Source organism: Pochonia chlamydosporia, chromosome 1 (genome assembly GCF_001653235.2).
Source record: "Pochonia chlamydosporia 170 chromosome 1, whole genome shotgun sequence".
NCBI lineage: Eukaryota > Fungi > Ascomycota > Sordariomycetes > Hypocreales > Clavicipitaceae > Pochonia > Pochonia chlamydosporia.
In genome coordinates, this window is record NC_035790.1 from 8,480,101 (window position 1) to 8,497,985 (window position 17,885).

General features: G+C 51.1%; 4 protein-coding genes across 4 annotated transcripts; 2 read left to right on the plus strand and 2 right to left on the minus strand.

Moving 5' to 3' along the window:
• Positions 1-10,012: 10,012 nt before the first annotated feature.
• On the plus strand, positions 10,013-10,567 carry VFPPC_16722 (hypothetical protein; the record flags this gene model as incomplete). Its single annotated transcript, XM_022429035.1, has 3 exons — positions 10,013-10,030; positions 10,197-10,502; positions 10,556-10,567. 3 exons carry the CDS (start codon positions 10,013-10,015, stop codon positions 10,565-10,567), a joined length of 336 nt encoding a protein of 111 aa, XP_022284127.1.
• A 365-nt stretch (positions 10,568-10,932) lies between these two features.
• VFPPC_02243 (amino acid permease) lies at positions 10,933-12,702 on the minus strand (the record flags this gene model as incomplete). Its single annotated transcript, XM_018281925.1, has 4 exons — positions 10,933-11,105; positions 11,161-11,738; positions 11,811-12,010; positions 12,082-12,702. The coding sequence occupies 4 exons, from the start codon at positions 12,700-12,702 to the stop codon at positions 10,933-10,935; spliced, it is 1,572 nt and encodes a 523-aa protein (XP_018139056.1).
• A 1,400-nt stretch (positions 12,703-14,102) lies between these two features.
• On the plus strand, positions 14,103-14,414 carry VFPPC_16723 (hypothetical protein; the record flags this gene model as incomplete). The annotated part of the gene is made up of 1 exon (XM_018294476.1): positions 14,103-14,414. One exon carries the CDS (start codon positions 14,103-14,105, stop codon positions 14,412-14,414), a length of 312 nt encoding a protein of 103 aa, XP_018139057.1.
• A 2,644-nt stretch (positions 14,415-17,058) lies between these two features.
• VFPPC_13232 (actin-binding, cofilin/tropomyosin type) lies at positions 17,059-17,496 on the minus strand (the record flags this gene model as incomplete). Its single annotated transcript, XM_018291009.1, has 1 exon — positions 17,059-17,496. The coding sequence occupies one exon, from the start codon at positions 17,494-17,496 to the stop codon at positions 17,059-17,061; it is 438 nt and encodes a 145-aa protein (XP_018139059.1).
• Positions 17,497-17,885: the final 389 nt, after the last annotated feature.

The window sequence follows — 17,885 nt, forward strand, 5'->3', positions numbered from 1 at the left end:
GGGCAAGACCAGGCCACAGCAACAGCAACAGCGACGGATCGAACGGAAAAGAAAGAGAACGGTCGATTAAGCAGCTCGACTAACGCCAGCGAGTCCGAAGGGAGATGCAAAGCGTGTAGTGTAGAAAAATTGGCATAGGCACCAAATGTGAAGCCGCAGGACCAGGGACAGTGATACTCGTTGAATCGTCTTCGTGGGTCCGTTTGCAGTCGAAGCGAACAATGTCGACAGAAAATCCACCTCTTTGCGTCAACGCCGGTATTAATCAATCAGTCAATCGATCGATCAACCAACTCGATTCTGCGTCTCAACACAGGGCCGTGGGCCACGAGGGCGAGGGATGATGTTAGGAGCTTTAAAGAAAAGAAAAGCGATTGTGAGGCAGAAAAACAAGATGCTCCGCGAGATGAGGTGGGAGGAGGATGGTTTTCACTTTTCAGTGCTGGCGTTAGCGCTTGTCCGGATTGACGCACCGTCTCTGGGTCGAAACCTACTTCCTTGGCCAGGACAGAGCGGACAGGACTAGCAGGAAAGACTAGACGAGGGCATCTGGACTCGGCGACCGGGGTTATGATTGAACTGGTGGGCTGAGGCTTGGGGCGAACGGGGGGGTGGGTGGGAGTCAAGCAGCCTAGTGGAGATGGTCTTTTTGGCTGGTTGATGGCGGTTGCTGGTGGAGGGGTGTGTGACAAAACGTGGGCAAGACGTCTCAATGCTGGCCATCTCATCGTAATTGAAAACCATGAATTGTATGTAGCGTGATGGTCTCCCTCCAGCATCAAAATGTCAGCAGCATCAGACCCCACGGCAGATGAAGGAATTGAGTTTGCAGAAATCCTGCTAGGGCATAATTCCAGAATGGAAACCACCTTGCACTCCGTCCATACCTACATAGGTTGGGTGTGCTTTGCTTGCTGGTTGGCAAAACGATCATGATTCTCTTCCAACCCAGGCTTCAACTTGGAGTGGCAACACTGGAACACAGCGTCCCTGTCCTGTCGCAAATTGAAAGACGAGCAACGGGTCCATGCTCACTGACCTCTGCACCAACATTCCTGTAAATCAACAGAGCATGACTATCGTACTTGGGCCACCTCTTGCTCGAAACTTGCCAAGCTTGGCGCTTTTGAGGGGGGCGTTTGGCGAGTCGTCAATGCTTAGACTGGGGAAGCTGTCAATGAACGGTTGCCATTGACCACTGACTGACATGGAATGTCTCTCAACCTCCACAGGCGACGCAAAACCGACTTTGGCGGTCACTAATAAGTCGAACGCTGCATGCACGTCGACGCTGCCAACCGGAGAAATCCTGCAAGTGTGGCCATGAGAAGGGCGATGCTGTGCAGACACGGCGCTGGCGTCCGGGGCGCTCTACATGACCTGACATGGTGCTTGCTCATGCTGCCTGTGCTGGCCCAGCATACGTACATACATACGCACGGCATGTATGGAGTGCCCAGTGCTCACCCTGCTCAATGGCCAGGTGCGTGTTTGAGGCGGGGGTGTTTGTTTGTCGTTGGAGTACAGAGCATGTCTGTTACGGAGTATGTAGTCCTTCAAAAGCTATCGTCGATCGAGAAGCGGGGCCACCGGGGTGTTTTGGCCGTGGAGCGAAAAGGCGAAAACTCTGTCCAAATTGCTCGAGCTGATTGAGCCTCCTTAATGGCAAGGTGAGCAATTACTGTTTGGGGTACCTTGGCGATGTTGAAGATACCCCACGGGGCCTTTCGTTCAACAGTCTTGTTGACGTTGTGCGACGAGCCTTATCAGTGTAGCAGGACCTTTGGTGTCACAACAAAGTGAGTCGGCTGGCTGGGAGACAAATTCCCACCAGACCAGACCAAACGTTCGTTCAATGTCGCTCCTCAAACGCTTCCTGTGGCTGTGTATCGACTCGTGCTAGGCAAGTTGTGCTGTGCCTTGGCCATGCAAAATTGAGTGCCGGCTTTACCAAACCTGGTCAGAGGTACAGTACATGGTGTTTCAACGGCAAAACCCAGCACCGACGCTTCACGAGATCGTCATCGGAGCATCAGTCCGTTTGACGGGCTAGTCATCAATTATACTAGCGTCAGATATTAGCTGGCAGTCAGGCAAGATGGATTGGGGCCAGCAAACTCGATTATTGACACTTGAAGTTGCTCACTTGCAGCTAGTCAACCAGTGTATGAACCATCTCTGCTAATAACGAAGAAGACCAGCCGACATTTGATGTCAAATGGCTCCTTCCTTCTGTTGCGCACCACATGCCGGCTCAAAACCAAAGTCACGAGGAAAGAGCGACCTGGACCTGGAATCATTCTGGCCAGGCTTTCATTCCTTGTCACGGAGTCTACAGCATCGACGAAAATCATCACTCCCCGCCAGCACTCTGTTTCCAGTATTCGCCATTCTGCTTCGTCTTCATGAATTTCTCCCACCCAATGTCACCGCTGATGCATATTTGCACTTCTGATAGCCTTCTCTATCCATTCATTTCTCCGTCACGGCACAGAGCACAGAGCACGGAGCACGGAGTACATGTATTGTATTACTCCAAACAGCACCTTGCAGATGAGTCGACGAAAAACCCGCATCTTGTCCGCATCCTGTCCGCATCCTGTAATGAGGGTCACAATCATTCAACCACCAAAGGCACCGTGCTCCATCTTCCGTCCCTCCTTGCCTCTCGACAAGACGGCACGCCGGCCCAGGTGGATATTCGACCTTGGCAGCTTGCACTAGTCTGAAGGCTGATGGATGGCTGATGCACTGCCGTCTCAACCAACAGTTTGGCTGGCGAGCGTCTTTGGTGGCGTTTGCACATTGACAAAACTGTTTTGGACATCTCCTGGCTTAGTTCATCAGCCAATCCTCAACGAGAACCACCACACACGGCTGCACAGAGCAACCACACCATGGCTCACCGTTTTTGACGCCGCACCACCAACTCGGGGCATTTGAGAGCCGCAAGGCACGGTTTCCCACTCCTCGTCCCGCTCACCAAACAGATTGGCCATAGCTTTGGATGGGGATCGCTCCATCTCGGAATGGTGCAAGACTTGATTCTTATATCGTTATTTTTCGCAAAGCGAATAGAACCAAGGATGTCATGACAGGGCCAACAAGCATCTACTTATGAATTGTTCTTCACGCCCCTCAAGGTAGTTGCTCCCATGTCTCGCCGGGGCTCGCAAACAGGAAACTTGAATCGGACGTCTGATATGCAGAATGTTTAGACTCCTCATTCACCATGGCATGATCCATCGCATCGAACCATTGGCGGGCACCGGTCTGATAAGGAGGAACGAAGAAGGTTGCTAGCGCGACGCCTCGCCTGGTTCTTGTGGGCTGCAGCTTGGCGCCGCAACTTGCCCATTGCTCGCCTTCACCGACCCATCCACGAAGGTGGTGGGTATCAAATTTTTTCACATTTTTTGCCCTTCAGGGTTTTGTTCATCTGGCGCGATATCCAGCAAACTCAAGACAGACAACGCAGTGTCAATCGATTCGACCACCAAGCTCCCGTAAACATGGATCATGGTGTGGCGGGAAGAAGCTGCATCGCGGGCCTTGCCAATGTGGCGTTCAACAAATTCAACAACTCCATCACCATGTCATTTGCCACTGCCATCAGATAATACCGGCAGTGAAGTATTCATTCGATGCATTCTGGCCCGGCACGCCGAGTTCTCAAATTACGCATAACAACAGGAATATCCGGCGTTCATTCAACATGGGCCCATGCTCCTATGCCTGTCTCATAACTGCATGTGCGAGCCATACCCGTGCTGGCCCTGCCATGAGGTCACAAAAGAGTCCGACCGGCCCTTGCCTGTATTTCCTCCTCCCAGCCGTCTACCTTGCAGTGCATTGATGTCATTTGACAACTTACAACGCCTGTATGGAACCGCTGTAATTATATGTTGCCTGTCAGCAAGAATTTCCAGGCGAAATATTTGTGAGGACCGACTCAATGCAGTGCATTCCCACACTTAATCAAGGTTGAAATGCCCCTGAGCCCTTCTTGGAAGACTTGATATTTCCAAACCGCTGACAACTGCTAACTTGTCCCTATCACGAGCAGTCCGCATGGTGGAGCAATCAGATCGGCCCACAGAGACTCGCTTGTCGTGACTCTTCTGGGTCAAAATTGATTACGATTGTGGGTCACTCACTTTTACTTTTTTGGTGTCTCTGACAGTAAATACGGAGTATCTTTGCCCCAGCCTTGTTGCTTTCATGTCATGATAACCTGTAATGGTTTGATGGATTGGGAGAACTTCGAAATTTCATGACCTGCCAAATTGTCGTGCACAGATGCATGACATTGTTGTCAATGCTTTTCTGATGGGTAGGCAGCTTGGCTAAGAAACGTGATAAAGCCGCACAAAATTGAGACTGGTGACCAGGCAAGTTTCTCCAAGTCCCTCTCCTCTGTGCCACAGGATATACATTTCTGGGTCGAAGCCGCTCATCTGATTGACCTGGTCTATTTCAGACTGCAAGGGCCAAAAGAACTCGAAGCCGTCTTTGTTTTAACCTGGCAAGAGGTAACTTTGTCAGCGCCCCAGAATTCACTCTCATACATCACCATGAAGCACCTTCTCCAGAGACTTTGTGAGCGTCCAACGATCCGAACCTGGCGTTGTCCCGTTTCGGCCAACTGGACCAGCAACCAGAGATAAGAACGGACACGCCCCTGTCATGGGTCAGGGTTACCTTGATTTTGCGCTAGGTTCAATGTTGTTGTCGAGGTGGAGCTGAAGCCACGACTGCGGGCGTTGGACCGAAGCACAGTGCATCACGCCAAAGAACGAACAGGCATGTCAACAACCAGAACTGGACCAGCTCAAAGTCAAAATTTTCATCCATATTCTGGTAATGCTTGTATCAAGAATCTACACGACTTTGGTGCATCCACAACTCCTCAATATGGATCATGTCTACATTCTGGGGACAGGGGAAGCGGGGAAGACCATCAGAGTCAGTTCAGTACAACACTCAAGGCAGCACAACGACAAACATTTGCATTCCCATATCGTTGAATCCCGGTAAAGAGAATGGCACTGGCCACGGTGTTGCGACCAAGCTCAATGGAGGAAGCATGTGCGGTGCTGTGTCATCTTAGCGAAAATGAGGCCTTAGCCCATGAGCACGGGCTGGACAAGGTCCGAAGACACGAGGAGTAGATACTCCAAGTTCCTACTTCTTGGACCTTGGAACTGAAAGATGTTCAGGACTCCTTAGCTAAAGCAACATAGTTTCTGAGTCTGCGAAAACTACTGGTGGTATCACTAGGTTGCTGCGATAGCACATATCGAATCACGACATCACCAATGGCTGGCGAGCTGGGGGCTCGCTGCCATTTTCGGCGCCATCATCATAGTTGCAGCACAGAGTATGATCTTGCGCCTACCGCAAAAGATTGCCTATCGCCTGCTTCTATCATAATTTGCTCCTCATCCAGTTGAAGCATTCAGGACGGCCAGGTCGCCAAAAATGAAAGGTGCATACGCTGTGTCAATACCACAAATGGTTCCAATTACAGCGGAATTCTGTTCCTATGGCGGAGATTGAACTTCATTGAACTCACACGCCTGACGCAACACTCTCTCGAAAACTTTGCAGGCGTAGATGAGTTGTCGCGATAAACACCTGGGCAGACAGTGTTGCATTTAGTCGACTCAGAATTTTACGCCATCCATTTGTTCAACACGCATTGTCCATCTCGATTGCCACTTTCCGATTATTGGCTCCTGCGCTGCTGGTCCGATCACTGAATCCCAGTCCCCCCTGCACGAAGCTGCAGTGGACTAGCAAGGATTGCTCCCAACCCGCAGCATGGAGCAGGGGGCTGAAGACGTGAGAACAGTTTGTCTCACAGTCTGCCGACAAGCCCTCATAAGCTTCCCAACCATGGCAAATGTTGGATCCTGTTCAGAGATCCTCCTGGAGCACCAAATAATCTCCTACAGCTGCGTCACAATGTGAAAATTACCTCGCGCTCGCCAGGAGGCGCCATCAGATGCGGCTGAGTGGGAAACTCGAATGTGAAACTTCTAGGCTGGCGGGGTGAAAATGGAAAGCCTGGAAAACAGTCCCCTTTGGTGCCAGTTGTTGGCCGTAGTTAGTGGCGACAGCTTCTGACATGGAGTTGTTGTCTCGGATCTTCGATTAATTGGTTGTCTTTCTTTCTGAGAGAGAACCAGACGATGAATCGCATGGCATGGCCGCAAATCTAGCAACGGCGGTCAAAAAACAATCCCTTAAGGACCAGCTCTGAGCTCCGAGACGTTGCCCCTGGCTGGCTCGCCCGCAGCCGTGATATCTCATGATTTGCAACATGGCTACCTGGTCTCTTGTGCACATTCGCGTGCATGCCACCACCCTCTCCATATGCACAGTACCAACAACCACGGCCCAAAAGAGCATCCAACTAGGAGACTTCCGTGCCCACCTCCTCCGTGTACCGTTCGGCGGCCCACTCCATGAGGGTTGATGCGGGCGGCATCATGAGCGACTTAAAATAGTTCGGTCCCAGTTCCCGCTCAATGCACACCATTCGTAGCCCCGTCGACGTCCATTTAACTATCCGGAAAAGGCGCAAATCCGAGATTGCATTGCTGTGGCCAGCTATGTAGAAGCTCAAATTCAACACTTTGGTTTCTCATGGCTCAAAAAAGAAGAAGAAAACTCGAGCGGCAGGAGTAGCTGCGGATTGTCTTTGAAGACGTTGTTCGCGCCATGTGGTGCTGTGGCTGGTCCTCTACCAGGTGAAATCCATCACTGGTTAACATCAGACACCTCGTCAGGATGCGGATTTACAACGTTGCCATCCATTGTCAATGTTAGATGTGACTATCCACTTCTTGATATCAGAATACGACAGGATAAGGACCCAATTGCAGCAATATTCCGCCTTCGGAAACCAACCAAGCAATTGCCATAGGCAGCTCAACCACTTGGTTCACCAGCTCAGTATGGATCATGTCAAGATCTCTCGTCGTGGTGAGGTTGTGAGGCCCATAAAACTTGTGATGCAGGCAGAACATGTCGGCTACCCTGCGAACTTGCTTTACAATGGACCCTTTGCACATCAACAAATGCTGGCGTGCGCCACCAAGGGTCCTCATAGTGTCGACAAGTCTCGAATCTGGAGTACCTTTGCCGCATTATGTTGAAAGTGGCAAACTCGATGCCTTGATATCTAGCGCCCTGGAACATGATGGTGCCCCAACAAGGTCACCCAGCTTGCCAGCCAAGCAAACCAAGTAGCAATTTGGCTTCTCGTGAGGCTAATTCCTTCTAGGCTCCTTGTGGCTGCACCATGGCGGGTCGAGTGAAACTCGAACTCAGCTGTCTCCACCATCTCGAACATGCGAGTGCGGTCTTGAGGATGTATGTATGTGTTCGTTTGTGTTGTGTCGAGCATGTGCATTGTTCACACCAAACCAATCACTTCTCAAGTTGCTCTGCGTTCGCTACTCGTCCTGTGCCGAACCTCAGTTGCATGCCAACCTGAACCATCAGGGCAGCTGCAGTCGGTGAGGCCATATTTGATGGACGAAAAGGGACGCCATGCAATATCACTGGCTGGAGAAACATAGTCTGTGTGCAAACAAGAAGAACAGGCCAACTCCATGGCCAAATGCAATCATGGTCCAGACCCTTCGGGGTTTTGTGACTGACCGCGGGCGTGGCTTCCCAGCCACATTGAAGCAGGACATTATTGGCATTTCGCCCAGCAGCCGCCACAGTAGAGAACCTTCGACAGAACTCATGCGAATCAGACGGTTTCACATAAGCATATTGGCAACTGTGGCTTGACTTGCTTCACCAGCGGGGACACAACGCCTGGAAGGCTGGAACAGTCATTAATACTGGTATTCTTTGAATCTGGCTGAACTCCAAAGGGCTGAGCTCGTCAACCAATGCTTGAATTGAGCTTGTTGTGCACTTCCCTGCCGGGTAGTTCGGGTCAAGGACAGTACCAAAAGTTGTGATCCTGGACAACAGACACATCGCATCGTGCGGGGAGAATCCTGGGGTTAACTAGTCCAAAACGGACGGGTTGGGTTGGCACGACATGGAAATCATGGATGTGTTGCCAAGCCATGTTCTGCATGAAAGCAGGCTCAGGGCTGGACCTTTACATGTTTTCTTTATGCTTACACACATACCCAAGTCGGCATCTCGGACTGGCTTCATGGCGGGCACTTGGTCATGATTCCATGCCCCAGATGGTGTTGGTGCAAGACGACGCATCACAGTCCATGGGGACAGCTGTGAACACCTCGAGAGCACCATCATATCGCCAACACCCCCTTTCATCTTGATGCTACTTAGCTGTGCAGAAACAGGGAGAGGCATCTGGGCACAACAATTTGGCGCGCAGCCAATCTCAAACGTTGTGCTTGAGAGCAGCCCCTGGCACGTATCTGCTTACCCCCGCACATCAACGCCCATCTGCCGTTTCGTTTCCCACAACTGGGACGAGCTTGGGAAGTTGAGGGGTAAAGTAGATGGAGGACGTGCCAAACCTCCACAGAAATAGACCTCCCTCCGCCCTCATGTTGAGAATGATCCAACAATGTTGGTGTGGCTGAATGCCAACCTCGACCGATTACGACGCTAACGGATATTGTGTGGTAGCTGTGCCGTGCTGTAACTCCCCCAGTGTGTGCTCTCCTCCCTGGAGCACCCAGCTTCTGGTTGAAGAAGTTCTTTCATTCACTATTGGGCGGCATGCCGTCGGTGCCGATTTCGGGGATCGTGAAGCTGGGGGAGACCAGAAGTAGTTGTTGTGTGAGTGGTTGAATCATTACAACCAGCCGCGGTCAGTTGCAGCTCACAATGCCCTTTGTTACGACACCTCGATGCCCTCATTGGAGCCAGGCAAACCGGCGGAAGCTCTAGTCGCCCATGTAGCTGCATACAAACATTGACTGCCTTACATGTAAAAGTCGTGGTGGCTGATATGGGGTACATGGAGACACCAACCCGTGCAAACACCAAGAGATGCACCAAGTCACCTCGGGCATGCTATTTCTGTTGCCTCCCCCTCAAGAGAATATGCCACCTCCTCTTTTGATTCGCTTTTGGTGTTGATCCCTTGCTCACCGATATGCAGGTTCTTATCAGCAAGGCAAGATGGCGTCTTTCGTTGGCAGATGGCCAAAATACTCGGGTCGCATATGGTTCTTGTCGCCACTGTTAGATTATCCAGGACTGGACAACGTTCGAGGCGGTATTCGCTTGATGCGGATGGCACATGCAACCACCTCTTTTGCCAGGACATATTCCGTATTGACCCCATAGTCGAGGCGAACTGGCTAAGAGCCAGGGTACCCGTCGCAAGTAATGAATCAACATGATTGCATTCTGGATGAAATGATGGCGACTCCATAGGCCTCCCTCTTGGAGCGGCCTCCCGGCCAGTTGTATACCGACATATTGGTGACTACCAAGCACATTATCAAGTTGTCATCCGGGCCGTCCTCAGTAGTGCTCTCAAAGTGTTGCTCTGTGCCGCATATGCCGTCAATCATGATGGATACCTCCCACTCTGGCCGCCGTAGTACACATCATGTAATCTCAAATTATTCAGGATACCAGGCGCCGTTTCTTCCCTATAGCAACGCGAGAAAATAGCGACTGATAGAGAGTTTGAAAGATTTGATATTTCGGTATCAACACGTAATTGTTTTGTGGGAGCCCGCAGATTCTCATTCAGGTTGCAAAAAGTAATTGGGGTTTCCAGTATAGGGTAGGCTCCAGGTTCATGCCTCTTCTTTCCACTAGGCAAATTTCCGATTTCTTTTAACACCACCTACCTAGGTAAATACTTGCGGCACTTTGAAAGAGTTAGTAAAGGCAGCTGTACGAGTACACTCCAACTTAGTTATAGATTTAGTGTGTCGGAGCCAAACATTGTTAGTTTGGGCCAACGATTCGCCGCCGCCCAGCTGCTCTCTTACCCAGGCCAGAACGTTGGCTTGATCAGATCCGTCGAAGATTACTTATTTTGGCCATGCCATACTCCATTGTTGCAGTGCTACTGGTTTGCTTCAGCAGATCAAAGACTAGTAAGTCGCGGTTAGATCTCTCAAATGCCAGTTGAGACAGACACATACTCACTTTGACAGGTCTTCCATGCTGCAGCCCATCCGTATAGATGATACGGGAGGCCATGTCCATGGAATGAGTTCATATAGACCACGCCAATAGGTTCCATCAGCGTCACTGGGGGGTGTTGTCCAATTTCACAGAAGGTCATATCCACTAAGACAACAGTGCTTCACGTCCATTGTCAGACGATCCTCGAGTCCTGCAAGGAAAGAGGGCCGTATTTTCCACTAATTCATGCACGCTTGTCTCGTGTTGCCATATCAAGCGGCTGCGGGCGTTTGTCGATTGTGGCGTTGTTGACGTGGTATTCAGTATATCATACTACAAGCCGAGGCGTTCTGTCCATGAGCTTGGTTGTTTATGACGAGGTTGGGGCGACAAACTGCGATTCTGTAAGCTGCCTTCTAAAGTATTGAATCCTTACTGGCTATGACTGACGCAGCAGTTCCGGATGTAATGAGACTTGGTGCTAGGCTGCTTCAATTAGACTCGGTGCTTCTTTGGTTCTGGAACATTTCATCTCAAGTCAGGCTGGCACCGTTTCTACTTGCTTGTTGTTGCCAAAAGGATAGCGGCCATTCGCGCAAGCCTGAAAGGTTGAGTGGAGGTAACTTGGACAGATTGATGTTTCAACCAATCGTAAAGACATGTCACTTGGTGGAGAATAGTTAAAGAGCACCTCTCAGGGCGTTTATGCGATGCACATGGACACAAGACTGGCTGAGGATCTGATGCTTATTATTAGCACGTTATATACGTAAAAAAAATACACCCTTTAATGTATACTGGAAGAAACACCATCCCCAAACTTGGCGCTGCTGCTTACTCGCCATGCACAGGGGGACCGGCGTAGTTCTTGTGACCCCAGACCCAGTACCAAATACCTGAAATACCAGTGGCGGCAACGAACACGACCGGGGCATAGTTGACCGTCGTGGGCGTAACAGGGACAAACGTGGGCATGCAGAAAAGTGGAAGCGCAAGGCAAGACCAAGCTGCGAGAAGAATTGTTAGCAAGATGGAGTGTCTCAGGTGGAAGTTGAAACGTACCAATGGCAACAAAGTTGAGGGCATATCCAAATTTGCCCAGCGAGAATTTGGCATTCTGGACGGCTTTGCGGCGATTCAAGACGCTGATGGCAATTGGGCAGGCGTATGAAAAGGTGAGAGAAATGACACCCACACCTGAAAAGGCATTGAAGGCGGCCGAAGAACCAAAGTAAATAAGACCCAGCAAAATCTCGACAACCATGCAGAGCATCATGGCATTGAGAGGGACGTCGAGAGAGTGATTGACCTTCATCCAGATTTTAGATCCGGGAACGGCACCGTCACGAGAGAAAGCCCAGGCGCAGCGAGATGAGGCCGTGGTGCAACCGATACCGCAGATGATGGCAAGGACCATGAGGGGAATCAAGAGACCGAATGCACCACCAGAGCTGCCAATGGCAGACTTGATAATGGGAGGCACGGGCTGACCGGAAGCGAGACTGGCGAGCATAGAAAGTTCGGGGAGAACGAAGACGAGCGGGATGAGGAAGAGGAGGCCGGCGATAGTGTTGATTCCGATAGTGGCAACCATAGCCTTGGGAACCTGAGTAGCCGGGTGCTGTACTTCTTCACACATGCTGCGGGATTTTGTTAGCCAGATCAATGCAAAAAAATGTAACACGAGCTGCTGCCAGGTGGACGGCGCTTACGAGATAATCATTCCGGTTGAAGACGTGGCATAGCCTGCGTGTAGCAAACCAACCATGAATGACCAGCCATCGGGCCATCCCGAGTTGTTCTCAAAGTAGGTGAAGACCCATTTGGCATCATGCCGGCCGTTCTTAGCGATGGCGAGTACGCAAACTAGGATGGCGATAACACCAGCAAAGGTCCAGAAGATGGCAGCGGTCTGGGGACACAAGTCATGTTAGTGAAACCGTACAGGGAGATAGGTTGGGGCAGGTTTGACTTGTCACTTACGTCGATCCAGGGGAGCCACTTGTTTCCGAGAGCAGACACGGCATTGCACAGCAGAGTGATGCCAACAAAGATGAGGAAAACCTGGTAAGGCTTACCCTCCAGAACTGGGTGATCATCGTCGATTGCGAAGACGTTGACGCAGGAGACGAAGAACAAGGTGGTGCCGAAGTTGACAGCCAAGGTGATGGTGACGTTGCCAACGAGGTACGCCCAGCCGCAGACCCAAGAAGCGACTCTGCGCCAGTTGGCGGGCGCGAGCATAAAGGCTTGGTAGTAGACACCTCCAGCAGTTGGGTAAACACTGGTGATTTCTCCCAGAGAGGCGGCGACGCAGGCGATGATGGCAGAGACAGCGACCCAGCCCCAGATAATGTCGACGGGGCCACCACCAGCCAGGGGGTAGACCAGAGTAGTTGCGAGACCGTAAGGAATTGAGGCCAAGACAAACGACATGAAGGCGACCTGGAAGGTCGATCGGTTTCGAGACAACTCTGGCTTGTAGCCCAGGTTTTCGAGGACCTGGTCGGCCGAATCATTCTCGTGAGACATGCGCAAGTGGTGGTCGGCCTTGTTGTCGGCAGCGACGGGACCGCTGTGTGAGTCCCGCTTGGTGAGCGTCATTGTGAAGAGATTCGGAGAGACGAGACGATGAATCAATTGTTCGGGGTTCGAGTTGGTATGTCGAGTGTCTTGATGTCTGGATGTTGAGGGGCGCGGTGCGACACCACGTGGCGGAGGAGGGAGAAGGAGAGGGGAACAAGAGATGTGCAAATGCCCCCGAGGCAGTGAAAAGAACGGAAGGGATTGAAGCTAGGGCTCCCGAATGATCCCAAGCCGAATGCTCAAATTTAAGAGGCACAAGGCGAGAATGTGATATTACGGAGGGAAGAGTCGAAGTCTCTTTGACGACGGAAGAGCTGGGGGGTGGTTCGTCGATATAAAGGTCGTGGGGCCGCCAAAAGCAAATATTGGGTCAAGTTGGCTCTGCAGAGCCGAGCAAGCGAGCAAACCAAAACCAAACCAGCAAGCAGCCAGGTTGCAAGGTACTTTGACTTTACGAGCTGGGCTGGGAGGGCTTGCAGGGCTTTTGGTGTTGGATGGGACTTGAGATCGATTCTACTAAAGTTGCATGGAGTCAAGCGTGGTCTGCCCCATCAGAGTCAGGAGTACGGAGTAGACATGGACAAAGATGGAGTCACTTCAATGTTAGCTGGGCTGGGCTGGTGGGTTGGAGCGGTTCATGTCTGGATTGATGGATTGATGGGACCAGACATCAATTGATGTGTACATCTGTGTGGGCATGTACATGGACATGGGACAAGGACAAGGACTTAGACCCAGTGGCCAGTCGAAGGAAGCCCCAGTCGGCGTGCGCGATGGACCAAACTCGATCAATCCGGCTTAGCCCAAGATTGAATGCACCAGACTGTCTGGTGCCATACCAGAACCAACTGGCCACCGTTCCCAATGGTCCATTCAGGCCGGCGGTCGAATCCGGCGCAAGGATAATGCAGCCGTCCTGTTGGCTGCACACATGCGCACTGAGATGAAATGGTCTGGTCTGGGCTACCCAACTTTTGTTTGTGTGGTATGGTCGCGTGCTCCCGAGACACATGGGCATCACAAGTCTAAGCGAGAGTAGTTGGTGGCGTAGGCCACATTCATCTGAGATTTGATGGAGTTTCCGTTTCCTGTATGTCTGGAGAAATGTCTGGAGAGATGTCTGAAGAGACTTTTGGTGTGCACCAGACTTTGGTGGTGGTGGTGATGGAGGCTGTTTGGCTACAGGTCAACAGGTACTTAAGTACATGTCACCTGGTAGCTTCAGTTCTGACAGGACATTGATGCTCCAGAGAAAAGGAAGGGAACATGGAAGGAAGGTGTGACAGACAAACAGCGGGGCTCGAGAGAAGGTCCGGTCAGGAAGGAGTGGCCCTGGAATCGACCGAGAAGAAAAAATGGAAGGAACTGGGAGCACTTTGAGCACCAACTGCACCAACTGATCTCCTTGCTCTCCATCCATGCCATCTTTCCGCCGCACAAGGGCCTTGTCGATCCCAACATTGAAAGCACTAGAAGAACGAATGCGGGCGTCTCAACCGTGCCGTGCCTCACCTCACCTCACGGATGCATGCACCAGGCTCAACTCATGCTGTGTCTTTGGTCTGTCACAGTCACGCTGTCAAGCGGTCGAGCTGTCAAGCTGTCAAGCTGTCAACAATAGGCTGTCTGTCTCAAGACCTTTCTCTTTGTTCCAAGCCAATCGGCGTATTCACGTCGTCATGACCTCCGAGATTGGACATGTCCCTATCTACTCCGTACACAGAACCTGACGCCCATTTCAATGTTCCTGCCCAACCTTCGGCCGGGTACCTCTGCTGTGAAACGATTCACAAACCAGACGTCAATGCTCTACAGAGTACGGAGTAGTGTTTGAGCCAATACTTGTATTTCTGGTACATACCATGCTCGGGAAGGCACTGGAGCCACTGGGCGGACTGCGAGCTACGCACAAGTACGTACTTCTGTTCAAAAAAGGGTCTTCCTCCGAACGCCGTTGGGGCAAGTTAGCCTCTGACATTTATCACCAGGCGTTGAGAAGAACACCAGAGGCCTCGTACGTGCAAACTCCGTACCAATTGACACGGCAGTGGCCAGCTAGTGATCACCCATCTGACAGCTGATTCCAAAAACCCATGTCTGGGAGCATTGGCATCTTACTCGTGTTGAAGCCAGTCAGCCAACGACATCCCAAAGCGCGCCATGGTGGAGACTGCCAAATTGTGGGAAGTGGACTGGCCAACTGTTTTGAGTCCATGGGGCTTGACTGAAGATTGCGGCGTCCTGGAGGCGTTGAGCTTATGGAGCTTGGTCAAACCCTGCAGCCAACAGCATTCAATGCTGTCTTTCAATGGGTGGCTCAATTTTCATTTCTATTGACTGGCGAATGCAGAAGTCAAGTGTGACAAAGGCAAATGCCAGCACTCTGTCCCAAGCACAACAACAACAACATCGCCAAGAGACCTTTCTTCAGAAAACAGGCCATTTCGAGGCAAATGGCTCATGGCACTTGACACTATTGCCAGTGGCAGTCCTTCGTCTGATCTATGAACGGAGGCTCCGAACCATGAGCCGCAATACCAATAAGAGAGTATTGTACAGATTCCTGCTCATGACAATATTGAGACTTCTACATGAGTCTTGCTGGGACAACCCACTAAAAGAAACGGCTTGTCAAGGATGGAATGCTTGGTTTGCATCGGAAGCATGGCCTTTGCCAAGCATTGTTGCAGCTAAGCTTGCAGGATCCGGGCATGGCTGCAAGGTTGATCCACGCCAGGGGGAGGAAAGGCTAGCATGACAACGCTCCCTCCAGGGATAATACTGCTCCAGCTGATCCTAAAATTCACAATTTGTTCTTGGCTCAAGAGGTGCAATTGTGTTCCTGAGAACCTTTTGAAGCAGAGGCTCTTGCATTGAACGACAACATCCTCGAGATGTCGCTAACCAAGGCTAAGCCCACTCGATTTTTAAAGAGAATCTCCACCAGTACCAGGCGAGTGTGGAGAGATATGGGCCAGAGGGGCAGAGGGGCCGAGGAAGACGGGATGTGACCAACGAGAATCCCTCCGGGCTCACCAGAACGGGCCTTTGGGCTGGTTGAAGATTTTACCACAGGCTAATGAACATGAACACTGGAGTTGACATCGCTTGGCTGTCAACCTAGTACACGGGGGAACCACAACGACGTCACACTGGGTCTATCTATTTTGTTTTCCGATCCAGCCCCTCCCATTCGTCTATCGAGGAAAATTACGCATGGCTCATTAGAAAATGATAAGTGTGACCCACTGTCAGACATTGAAGCTTCAAAAATATGGCGCAGCCTTCGGGATGGTAATCACATTTTGAATTCAATCTGAGGTCGACTCTCTGTTGACAGGTTGTGGCGGTTCATGACAAGCTTCCACGACACCAAGAGAACCATGAGCGGTAAACGTTCACTTGCTGCCATGCGGAAAAGGGGACCAAAGCGGCCCACAGCTGAAGGTTAAAAATAACAAACAAAGAAAGCTCTGATGTTGTCTTAGAAGTACATCAGCACACTAGCTGGGGCTAACTGCGAACAACCAAACCAACCACAGCGCAATGGCCTGGTTGTCAAGGAAGTTGGGGTATGGCGTCCACTCCAATCAATACAGGCTGCTCTCCAAACCTCCATGTTTCTTGTGGCTGGGCCTCGCTCCGATTTGAATGCCACATTGAACGGGCAAGCGGGAATTCCATGAGTTCGAGATCTTTGTGGTGTTGGCTATGACCATCCAGAGCAACATTGATGGTGACGGTTGTTACATGGTTGGTTGGTGGGTTGCTTTGATGGATTCCTGTGGTGTACCACAATGATTGACAACGCACTCGCTCTTAGCTTCCACACCAATTGACGAAATCAGCATCCAACAAAGAAGCAGATGGCCGACTGATGAGGGAGAAGCATCTTGAGCCTCGTGGACCCTGAATATCAAACTTGACACGCATTTCGAAGGCGCACTACTGCGTCCCTCTAAGGAAACTTGGCGCAACCGGGCTAACAAGCGATGGAAGAATCATCAGGCCAGCCAAAGTTGGGAATCTTCACTGAAAACAAGACACTGGCCACTTTTTGTGCATGGTTCCTGGCAAAACGGCCTTTCAGATCTTTCGACAGATAGCATCGCTAATTTGACTATTGGTGATCTGATACTCCGTACAGAGGACCCGAGACAATACAATCCCCCCCAGCATTCACAACCCTGACTCATTCTTCTAAGGAGACAGGCAAATTCAAATCCACCTTTTGCTTTTTGCCCTTGCCGAACTCCGATTTACCATCCCGATGAACTCCGTGGCTATACGTAATGTGTTCTCGCTTGATACATGTGTATGTGTATGCTGATTTGAGACAGGGATCATTGACAAAATGGTGTGAGGATTGATGTGTTATCCACGGCCTCCGTTGTAGTCGGCTCCGCCAGCCTTGCGCAGCCTCGCGACTACTTCCTTCTCCTCCAGGTCAGATCGGTCTCCAGCAGTCAATGCAAGGTGGTGAGAGAGAATGCGCTTAACCTCGCCGCTCTCGACGCTCACCCGCGCCTTTCGCATCACCTTGGTGTTCTCGCCAATCCAGACAACTAGGGCAAATTTGACCCTGGTGCTCTCCGCGTCGTTGGCATACTCGACTCGGACGAAACCGTACTGCACCTGAGCATCATCAAGAGAGGCAGCCAATTCCGCAATGCCACCCGAGCCCGTCTTGCTCAGCGAGAGCTTGCTCCCGCTGGCTTCTGCGTACGAAATGAGCATCCAATTGGTGTCATCTTTATCATCGCGAACTGCATTATATGCAGCCGCGATCTCGGGAGCATCCAAGCCACTCATTGTGTTGACGAAGTTCCTTTGACTGCAATCAACTGTTGTGCAAAACTGCTTCAAGTGAAAGGCTCAAAGTTCTGTTGTGCTACAAAAATTCCTCTGGAGCAGTGTTGTAGCAGCATAGATTAGCTGAGAGCTCTTGGGTTGGCTGTTTGTAGGTAGGCATGCACGAGGTTGCGCAGCTTTGAGCGAGCGAAGAAGATTTGCGAGGTTCAATTGCAGTCTGTTGTCACACCTGGGCGGTTTGTCAAAAGGGGAGATAATTATGGAGAAGAAACTTGTGGACGCTTACAGAGTACATGGAGGGAGACCAGACTGGGGCTGGCTGGGGTCTGGATAACCCAGTTAAACCATTAATTGCACCTCTCACAAAACACGGAGCAAATTAGCACGGG